General features: G+C 36.4%; 1 protein-coding gene and 1 pseudogene across 1 annotated transcript; both read left to right on the top strand.

Moving 5' to 3' along the window:
• Or8ai1-ps1 (olfactory receptor family 8 subfamily AI member 1, pseudogene 1) lies at positions 5,003 to 5,641 on the top strand (annotated as a pseudogene).
• Or8k31 (olfactory receptor family 8 subfamily K member 31) lies at positions 9,520 to 10,457 on the top strand (the record flags this gene model as incomplete). Its single annotated transcript, NM_001000679.1, is given in 1 exon segment — positions 9,520 to 10,457. A coding segment is annotated over 1 exon segment (938 nt), but the record flags the coding sequence as incomplete, so codon positions are not given.
• Positions 10,458 to 11,252: the final 795 nt, after the last annotated feature.

Raw genomic sequence — 11,252 nt, 5'->3', positions numbered from 1 at the left:
TAGTTTGCATCTTAGTCTAGGTTTGATACTGGAGAGAAGTACATATTTGCCAGCTGTTTAAGAATAATGACAAATTTCCTTTTTTTGTACTAGATCTCACCAAAATGTCTAGGAAAATACCTTATAAGACAAAAATTGAATTGTTTGACTTTCTTGCTGAACAACAACAAAAAATACTAAACATATCCTTTTTTAACAATGTTTTATCATTGAAAACAAACCAAAAAGAAGTGAGAACTGGTGGTTTTGCAATTTTTAGAGGTACTTGTATATTTTAATGATCTGAAATTTTTTAATATTTACTATAAAATTATATTTTTATGAAAGGACCACAGGATTCAAAATATTAGACAGGCACAATTCACAAGTTTTATTTTATGGTACAAATGATACATAAAAAGAAATCATCTTTAAACAAGATGTTAAAAAGTTGATTTCATTGTCCTTTTCTCAGAGAATACTATGTCTTCCTTTCTTGTCTACTTTTAATCTTTTGCTTTTCTACTAAATATATTGAAACATACAGTTTTGTATATTTAGAGCTGCTGCTTTCTTGTAATTTTCACTGTGATGTGTAAGAGGTTCTCAGAAATGTCTTCTCTGATTACAGAGTTATTTGTACTGTGTCCTTTATCATAATGGGGAGATGATCCACAAACAGGAGGATTTTCTGTCACACCCAAGAATCATTTCTTTTTTTTCTTTTCTTTTTCTTTTCTCAGAGCTGAGGACCGAACCCAGGGCCTTGCGCTTGCTAGGCAAGCGCTTTACCACTGAGCTAAATCCCCAACCCTTCAAGAATCATTTCTAATCAATGCTTTCTTACAACATTTTGGGTTTTGCTAGAGTGTGTGTATGGCACATACACACATATAAAGTGAGAAACAGTGGCATTGAAAATAAACTCTTTGATATGAATGCTGTCTTTTAAATGCTATCTGTTTATTAACAGAGAATTTGACAGTTCAAAATATACATTCAGTTTAACAGAGTATTCTTTCCTTCATTTTAAACAAATAATTAAAGACTAAATAAGTCTTTAGTAAATAAACAATAACCACTTCCCCAAACACACACACACACACACACACACACACACACACACAGTTCCGAAACAAAAGATTTGAGGTAAGAGTTAAACTGAAGCTACAAGAAGGTTTATTCTGACAAAACTCATGTTAGGAAAAAGTAACCAACACAAAAACCTGAAAAGAACATACAGACACGAAAGGGAAGGCCATAACCAGCTAGCTTAATTCATCAAAGTTAACCTGCAAGAACCTTGGACCATGAAGATAAGAGCAGTGTCTGGGTGAATGACGACAACACAGGCCCTGGACTCTATATGATTCTTGAAGGCCCTTGTCAAATCACTCCCATAAACAGTTTGTCAATCATAAATAAGCTCATGGTGCCACAAATTCAGGACCTAGCTCATACTGTCAAATATTGAAAGGTATATTCTAAACCCTTCATGTTCTAAACTCAGGTTGAAACACAAGTAATCTTCCTTAATTTTACTCTCAAAATGTTGACTTTTCCACTAATGTGTCTGTGCCAGAAATACCTGAATATGATCCAATCAGTAACATAGAATAGTTTTATTCAGGGCTAACAGTGGCTCAAGAGACTGAAGCGACAATTTTGGAGCTTGTATCAGGATGAGCTATGTCCTCTGGATATACATTGTGGTTATATAGCATGATATTTTTTACAGGATTCCTTTTGTCTGCTATTGAGACCCTTTTCCTCCTACTATGATGCTTAGAGCAGCCTTAATATAAGGGTTTGACCAGAGACATTTTTAAAAAATGGTTATCTTATTTATTTACAGTTAAAAAGTTATCCCCTTTCCCAGTTTCCCCTCTGCAAATCCCCTAATCCATCACCCATTTCAGTGCTTCTATGAGGATGCTCCCACACCAACCCACTCACTCTTACCTCACTGCTGTAGCATTCCTCTACACTGAAACATCAAGCCCTCAAAGGACCAAGGGCCTCCCCTCCCCCCGAATGACGCCGATCTCAGTGGGGAGTGATGTGACAAGCACTCTCAACACAGGACCTTTATGTGTCTGGTCTTAAAGAATCTCTCAAGATGCAAGGAATTCACGTTAAACATAAAGACTTTAGAAAATTTCTAGATTTTGTAGGAGAAACTTGCCCTTAGTTCCCATTAGAGGGTACAATTAATGAAAATATGCTGTCAAAGAGTTGGTGGTTGTTCTAATGATTATTGTGAGACCTTTGGTCCTGAAAGGGTCCCTGTTACTGTCTTTAGTCATTGGTCCTTAAATAATGATATTCTTAGGACCTCCCCACAGTGGCCAGATTTACAAGATCTAGTTCTGACTGGAGAAAGAGACCTCTAGGAGGCGTCTCGCCCAGCTACGACCGTGCCCCCACAGCCTTCTTCATGTTCCTTGGTGGTTATTGAGATGGAGGAGGCTACTTTTGAAGGAGGTAAGATTGTGGCTCTGGTAAACCTGACACACTGCCAACTAATAAGCCCCCCTCATGTCCCTCGGCCCCTCTCTGTGAGGCCTTTATATCCAGCCCTGACGGCCCCCCAGGATGGTCCGTTGTCCCCAGAAAAGGAGGCTGACTTGGAAGCTGAGGCAGCTGCCTTTGAGAGAGATCATTATTCCGCTCCTCCTAGGGCTTTCCCAGCCCTGAGACTTAAGAGTGGTGAACCTCTGCCTCCATTCTGACCCTACCATATGGTGCTTTAGATTCCGTCTTAACCCCTGCCTCCCATGGCCGCAGCACAGCAGCAAGTGACTGGGGACATTACTTCTCTAAGACATATCGTTGAGACTAGAAAAGAACAGGTCCAACTATTGCGAGCTCTTCAGGAATTGGAGACTGAACTGTCTGATTTTTCCTTCCCAGTCGCCAGTCCTCCGCACGGCTCGGCCGCCAAAGAAACAGAACCCAAAACCTAGTCTCCCCGTTTTAACCTTCCCTTTGTCACTACATAGTGACGTGCAGGTTTCAAATCGCCCCTCTACACCTAGTAATCTTTCTGAGCCAAGGGAAGGCTCCGAGAAAAAACCAGAACCTGAGACCCAAAATCCCCCCTGAGGAGGAAGCCACCACCACTGATCCGGCCCCAGAGGGCCCACCTCCTTATATTTATAGGCCCCTAGATCTTAAGGAGTTAGAAAAACTTAAGGCTGCTGTTTCCGATTATGGACCAGTTGCTCCTTTTACCTTGGCCTTGCTTGAGTCCAGTACAGAAGGGTGTCTCACACCATGGGAATTTTCCCAATTGGCTAGAGCTGCCTTGAGTGGAGGAGACTTTGTTTTATGGAAATCTGAAATGGCCAAGGTAGTAAAAGAAATCGAAATCAAAAATCGCTCTCATGCCAGCTCCCATTCTTGGACCACAAGGAAACGTTTAAGGGAACCACCATATCATACCCTTGAGGCACAATTGTTGTTCCCCACCAGGCCTTTTAGCCCAGGGCCATCAGGCCTGTTTGGCCGTTTGGAAAAAAATTCAGCCAAAGAATGGTGCTTCTGCCACTCTGACTAAAGTCCTTCAGGGACTTGATGAGCCATACAGTGCCTTCATCAGCTGACTCGCTGAAATGGCTGAATGGCTGTTTGGCATACAAGAGCCGGGAAATCCCTTTATGAAACACCTTGCTTATGAGAATGCCAACCCAGTCTGCCAAGACATTTTAAAACACCACCTTTCTAAGCCCTTAGCTGAATATGTTCGCCTATGTACTGGCACGGGGACCAGTCATGCTATCAGACTAGCAATTGGCGCTGCCCTACAGTGCACTGTGGTGTCAAACACCCCCAAGACCTGCTTTAATTGTAAAGAGGTGGGCCATTTCATGTGAGAATGCCCTTATCCCAAGTTGAATCAAAGAGATAAAAACTAACTTGACAGGACAGAGAGAGATGGACGTTGCTCCATCTGCACACCCTAGCCCTACAACCCTATCTATCCCTGCTGCCATCGCTGTAGCCACTGGGCAAAGAATGCAGGTCCAAATCTGACAGTTAGGGATGTCCTCTGTCCCCTTGCCAGTCGGGAAACTTCCTATGGTGGTAGCTTCTGGCCCGCTTCCCACGGTCAGGCCCTGGGGCAATAGGGTTTGTTCCTCAGGCTTCCACTGTTCCCCAGTTTGCTCCTTCGAAGATCTCTGGCAGGCCACAAGTGGTAGCTCAGGATGGACCTCTGTGCCTTCTCCTGCGCAATATTAACACCTGAAGAAGGCATCTGGTCTCTGCCTACCCTTACCCCCAGAGACTGTGGACCTGATATTGGGCCATGCTTCTTCTTCCATTAAATGGCTTCAGATTACTCCAGGAATAATAGACATAGAACAAAATGAGGAAATCCAAGTCCTGGCCAGAGCCTCCAATGACCCCATATTTGTATCTATTCAACAGGCCGTTGCTCAGTTAGTTTTACTTACCAAAATTTCAATTAACAATCCCTATTACAAAGATTCCAGAAAGCCAAAACAACGCAGAATATCTGAACACATCAAAATTTTATTTTGTTAAATAGCTAAAGAAATACATTCATAAGTCAGAACCCTGTTAAATTTTACCATTATGTGTTATAGAAAATAAGTTATTGAATGTTCAAATTATTAAAACATCCACTAAGTATGTTTAGGGTCTGAATATTTGATGAAGTAGAGTATTGCAACTTGGGTTTAATTGGGTTTTGGCCATCAGATATGAGGAGAGGACATACCTCCAAGACTCCAAAACCAAATTCTGTACACAGTGAAGAACATTATTTTATAACCCAATAGTAATGTAGAAACATTCTTATAATCTGTGACTATTTCTGTTTGTATAGACTTAAAAACGTGTGTTATGTATGTATACCAAGACAGAATTTTACATATTGAAAATTGTAAAATTTAGGTTTATGTTACCTTTAATAGTTTATAAAAATTCCTCCAGAAATTACTAGTTGAGCTCTGATGATAATACGCTTGATTTAACAAAGAACATTGACCATTTTCTGGTAAGTAGGAATGGAGAAGGTCAACTCACAGTGGTTATCCAATTCCCCCTGTTGGACAACACAAGTCTCCCAAAGCTGTAGACACCATTGTTCAGATTGTTCCTCATCATCTCTCTGGTTACCACAGTAAACAGCTTGGGAATGATCCTCATTACCATGGTGAGCTCCAGGCTGCATGTATTTCTTTGTCAGACAAATAGCTATTACAGTTCTTATTTATTCAATAGCTGTTGGAACCAAAATCTTAAGAAATTTTATTGTTGATCAAGAAACAGTATATTTTAGCATTTTTGATACATGGTTAGCCTTCCATCTTTGGCTCATTGGTTGGGATGTGTTAATTCTGTTTTCTAAGTCTTATGACAACTATATGATTACCATAAGCCTTTACTTTTATGATCCTTTCATGCCAAGAATATTATTTTGGTTACCGGTAGCAATCTTTATCTTTACTGTACAAGTGTGACTTTTCTACTCACTGTTAAGAAGATTTTCCCTTTGTCTTTCCATATGTACAATGTAATCAATCATTTCTACTGTGAGAATCTTCCTTAGTTATCTTTGATCTGTTCAAATATACACAAGATTAAAGTGATAATATTGATCCTTTCAGCTTTTAATTTGATTTCATCTATTCTAATTTCATGTAGCTCATGTAATAGGAAACATACCATATTTATCCTTGTATAATTGAGAATTATTTCATTCAGCGTTCATCTTTGTTATTCTCTGGTAACAAAACTCACATTTTTAAAGTTAAATTGAACTATATTTTTACATGAAATATTTTATTTGCTCATTCAAAAATGCACATATTATTACAATAAGCACGAAAGCATGAATTTTCTGTTGAGAACTTAGCTGCAATACTGTTGATGAATGCTGTAAGTAGGAATGGTGGCCTAATCAACAACTAAATCACAGATGAACACAATTTGATCCTAGAGTTTATAACCTCTAGGCATTATCTTATTAGCCTTTCAAATGTTTGCTAGTAATTAGTATTTTTTATGTCCCCTCAGGGAGAGACTCTGTGCTTTGAAAATAACCAAAAATAGATCTCAAAAACCCAAACCAAGAACCACGGTGGCAAATGAAGGCAGGAGTTTCATAGAAGGTAAGAGAGTGTCACAGTGTGCCCTGCAGTTTAAGCCTAAGGTGATGTGTGATTTTTTTTAATCAAAGTTTCAGCATCTGGAGGTTTTCATTTGTGTTTCCCTGACCATTCTTTTTAATATTTCAGGACACCTGTACAGAAATAATAACCTCATTATTTCCCTTTTTCATGTTAGTTTTTGAATATTTTCACTGAGGTTGAAAGGGAAAATGCTACAATCTTTAAGCATAAACATATAATTTCTATGATAATTCGTTCTTATAAAACATCTCTCTCATACACACATGTGCACAATTTTATTATTAATGAATGGCCTAGGTGAGAATCATAGATAATAGATTAATGTGATTTTATTTAAAGAAAGAAGTTTGGGAGGCTGGGGATTTAGCTCAGTAGTAGAGCGCTTGCCTAGGAAGCGCAAGACCCTGGGTTCAGTCCCCAGCTCCGAAAAAAAGAACCAAAAAAAAAAAAAGAAGTTTGGGAACACAAGTATTAAGTTAATGATTATGTATTCTTACCATACTAAATTTTATTTGCCCCTAGATTAACTAAGAATCCTTTACAAACATTACTGTAAACCCAGAGGGGTAGAGCATGTAGGAAAAAGAAAATAGGTATCCAAAGGACGAAATGAAGGAGAGAGGAATTAGAAAAATGTGTGATGATGATGATGATGATGATGTGTGTGTCTAATAACATTAAACCAATCATGTTAAATTAATTTAAATAATTCAAACTTTAATAGAATATTTTTAGAGGAAAGGTGTAGATGTGATTACTTTTCAACCTTTTAAAATGTTTATAACGTGTTAATCAATTTATAGAATGAATATGTAGATATGAGGGGACAAGCTCACGAGTCAGTTCTACCCTTCCCTCATTTTTTTCTCTTCTCATATCCAGGTCCCCCTAACTAAGTGCTTTTACTTGTGGAGAGGTCTCTCTGAACCATTTCTGATCCTTTATGAGGGAAAAAGGAGTTGTTATTTCAAAATTGGTGTGAAAAAAAATTTTGAAAGTCAAGAGATTCCTGTAATACATTTATGACAATGGAAAAGCTTCTTCTTTTGTACTAAGTGTAATTAAAATTTCTAGATTATAGTTTTGAAAAATAGCATTCAAGTAAGCAATGAACGAAAGAACCTGTACTAAGGAACATTTTTAATTACTTTGAGTCCTAAATCTCTTCAGACAAAAGCCTTTGGTCTGTTTATACCTATAAAAAGTTGCCAGTAAGTGAACTTAATTTTTTACATTCATGTTGTGGAAAATCTAGCTAATACAAAAGGGAGGCAAATTATGTGATTTTCATTTATGTAATAATTGAAAATTTTGTAGGCTTAATATGTGAAGTGCATATATGGGGAAGGGAATAAAACAAGGTAAGCACTCGTTAAAACAACTTAAGTGAGTGAAGTGTCAGTAGATTACAACCAGGTGTACACAGAAACCCTGGAGGATTTTTCTCTCATTTACTCAGAGGCTGCACTTTCTACCATGATTGCCATTGTCAATTGTTTTAATTGTGACTTTACTCAGAAAACCTCAACACATGCACATTTTTACAAAAAAATGTCCCTCCTGTGACTTTCTCTCTGGTGCACTGGAAATATTAAGACATGGAATATTACAGTATTTTCTATGTCATGTTTTGGAGATGTTCCTGTGAACTAACTAAACAGAATGATATTCTGACCCTCACTTGCATCGATACACTGCCATCTTGCCACATATTGGTTTTGTTTTGTGTTAGCTATTCCACAGTTAAATCTTTATTCAGTATTCAAGCATTAAACATCTATCAAGTCAATGGTCAGCCAGGCTTAAAAATTATTGACTAAAGATTGTGCTCCTGTAATATACTACCTCCTCAATAAGTGTGTGATTTTGAGAGTTAATTCATAAGTTAATTTTAACAAACTCTCCTAATTTTTTTGATTTCTTCATATTTTCCTTGGTTTTTAAATCAGTCTGTGAGTGATTAACTACATAAAAACAAACTGCTATAATAAAAGGTATTCTTCCAAGTTTATATTAATTTAAGTGGAGTCTAATTTTTTAACTTTTTGTATTTTTCTTAATTTTCATATGCTCTATTTTCCCTTTTATTGAAAAAGATTTTGATATTATATAATATATCCTATTCATGTTAGTAACATATTAATGAATAAAATATTAATTGAAAATGAGAGAAAAACTATAAAAATTTCCTCTTGACATTCTGAGCATCAGACTGTGATATTTTATAGACACCCTTATTTCTGTGACCATTTCTACTTTTTCACATATTTTCAGATCCTTCAGAGGACCTAAGACTGAATTGTGTCTAATACACACACACATTTATAAAAACAAATCTTTCAGGTAAGTTAATGTATCAGGTTATTATTTGAATTTCCTGTGTTTATCATCTTTGTAACTATGTCCAGAAAGCATATAGCTGTTGAATCACTTCTGCCTCAGGTTTTCAAAATTCATACAGAAACCACTTTATATTAAAAATACTAAGAATATATTTTAAACATCTCACATTATTTTACCAAAGGCAATGCTAGGTAGTATGTAAGATGGTTGCTCATATAGTCTTACCTCCATGGTGTGTAGTTTCTTCAAATCAATACATTATGAGTATAAGACTATTTTGATGTGTAAGGCTAAACTTCTACGTAGATTTGACCGATATGGATTGTGATACAACTCCAAGTATTCCATATTACCTGTTAAGATTCGGTAGATCTACACATCAAACTAGAGTATAATGCATTTTTATAATGTTTGTTTGTATATGTACTATTATTGTCAAACATCTTACATGTTATGACAAGTATAAAATTATTAAATATCGCAATGTGGTAGTAATCTCAGCAATACAAATATAAGAAACATAAATTTAATCAATGTGTGTATAAATCCAGCTACATATAATTTAAATACTTTTTGTATATATTATATATTCATATATATTAATCTAGAAATATTTTTCTGTTTGTATAGCAACATTCTCATATCTTGAGAGCATTAAAGTTTGATGTTTGATGAGTCCTTGGCTATATATTAAGGGTAGGATGCTGTTTTCTAGATTAGCTGACATCTAATATTGAAATAAAGTGACTTTTCTCATTATACTTAGGAAAAGCAAGTATTATTGGCAAAGATTTATGTTATTGTTGATTAAAACGTTCATTGTTTGAGGAACAATTGCTTGTGTCTTTCCAGCCACATGTTTACATTTGTGTGACATTGTGATTAGTATGTCTACATCTTTTAAATACATTATTTTTCAAAAATAATTGCAAATGTTCTAAGATATTTTATTTAAGCTACTTTGAATAATATGATATTTGAAATCTATTCACTGTGCAATGATCTCTACTTTTCCACAGGTTTTTCCATAACCCTGATGGAAAACCACAACCTCACAGTGGTGTCTGAATTCATCCTGATGGGCATCACTGACCGCCCTGAGCTGCAGATCCCATTGTTTGCACTGTTTCTCATCATCTATCTGATATCACTGGTGGGCAACTTGGGCATGATCATCCTTATCATGGTGGAATCAAGGCTACAAACACCCATGTACTTTTTTCTCAGACACCTTGCTACTACTGACCTTGGTTATTCAACAGCTGTGGGACCAAAAATGTTAAGAAGTTTTTTCGTAGATCAAAATACAATATCGCTTTATTTTTGTGCTGTCCAGTTTGCTTTTTTTAGTATGTTCATTATTAGTGAATTTTTCATTCTCTCTGCAATGTCTTATGACCGTTATGTCGCCATCTGTAAACCACTCCTCTACAATGTCATTATGTCACACAGAGTGTGCTGGGTCCTGGTGGCAATTCCATACCTTTACAGTATATTCGTTGCTCTCACAGCTACCATAAATATTTTTTCTTCATCCTTCTGTGGCCCCAATATTATTAACCATTTCTACTGTGATGGCCCCCCTTTGACATCTCTGCTTTGCTCAAATAAAGAGGAAAGTGAAACCCTAAATTTGATCTTATCAACTATTAACTTGATTTCTTCACCACTAGTCATCCTAGTCTCCTATCTTCTCATTCTCAGAGCTATTCTCAGGATGAACTCTGCCGAGGGCAGGAAGAAGGCTTTCTCCACCTGTGGGTCTCATTTGACTGTGGTTATTGTATTTTATGGGACATTGATATTTATGTATGTGCAACCTAAGTCTAGTCACTCCTTAAATACTGACAATGCGGCTTCCATTTTTTATACTCTAATCATCCCTATGTTGAATCCATTGATCTACAGCTTGAGAAACGAAGATGTAAAGTATTCCATTAGAAAAACAGGGAAATCCATACAAAATATCTTTTCTAGAAATTACATATTATTTAATGTTATCATACTACACAACAAATAAATGTAATTGCTTTATATGTTTCAGCCAAGAGAAGAGCAAAGGAAAAAGGTTGTTGGAGGAAGAGGCAGATTATGAACAATACAGTTGAAGAAATGAAGTAGCACAGAAGAATTATTTTAAAGTATATAAACCTAAAGAGGGTAGTAAATATTTTTCTGTTTATTAATGAAGAGGATAGATATCTCTTGTGAGTGCAGTTTCATGAATTGAACTTTGCAATAAATACTCTGCTGTTCGTGTTTATGTATGGATTTGCTTGTATAAAAATGTATTTTAATGTTTTAGCATCTATACAAATTTGATATGTATGTATGTTTCTATAAAATGTAGTTTAGGGTTGGGGATTTAGTGCTCAGTGGTAGAACATTTGCCTAGCAAGCACTAGGCCTTGGGTTTTGTGCTCAGCACCAGAAAAAAATGATGCAGTTTAAAAAATGTTGATCACCATACCAGAAAATTGAAGTATATCACTTTGATATCAAGGCTACAGCATTTCAGAACACACAAATGCCTTCACTTCACAGGGAATCTCTATTTATATATTTATTTATTTGTTTGTTTGTTTGTTTCTATGTTTTATTTTTAATTGTTTTCCCTTTTTATTTGTTAGTTAATTTATTTACATTTTGAATTTTATTCCCATTCCCAGTTTCCCCTCCAGAAACCTCCTATCCCATGCTCCCTCCGTCCTGCTTCTATGAAGGTCCTCCCCTACCCACCTACCCACCTACCCACTCCCACCTCACTGC

This window comes from Rattus norvegicus, chromosome 3 (genome assembly GCF_021556685.1).
Source record: "Rattus norvegicus strain SHRSP/BbbUtx chromosome 3, alternate assembly SHRSP_T2T, whole genome shotgun sequence".
Taxonomy (NCBI): Eukaryota; Metazoa; Chordata; class Mammalia; order Rodentia; family Muridae; genus Rattus; species Rattus norvegicus.
The sequence above is the reverse complement of the archived record's forward strand: the minus strand, read 5'-3'. Positions and strand labels throughout refer to the sequence as shown.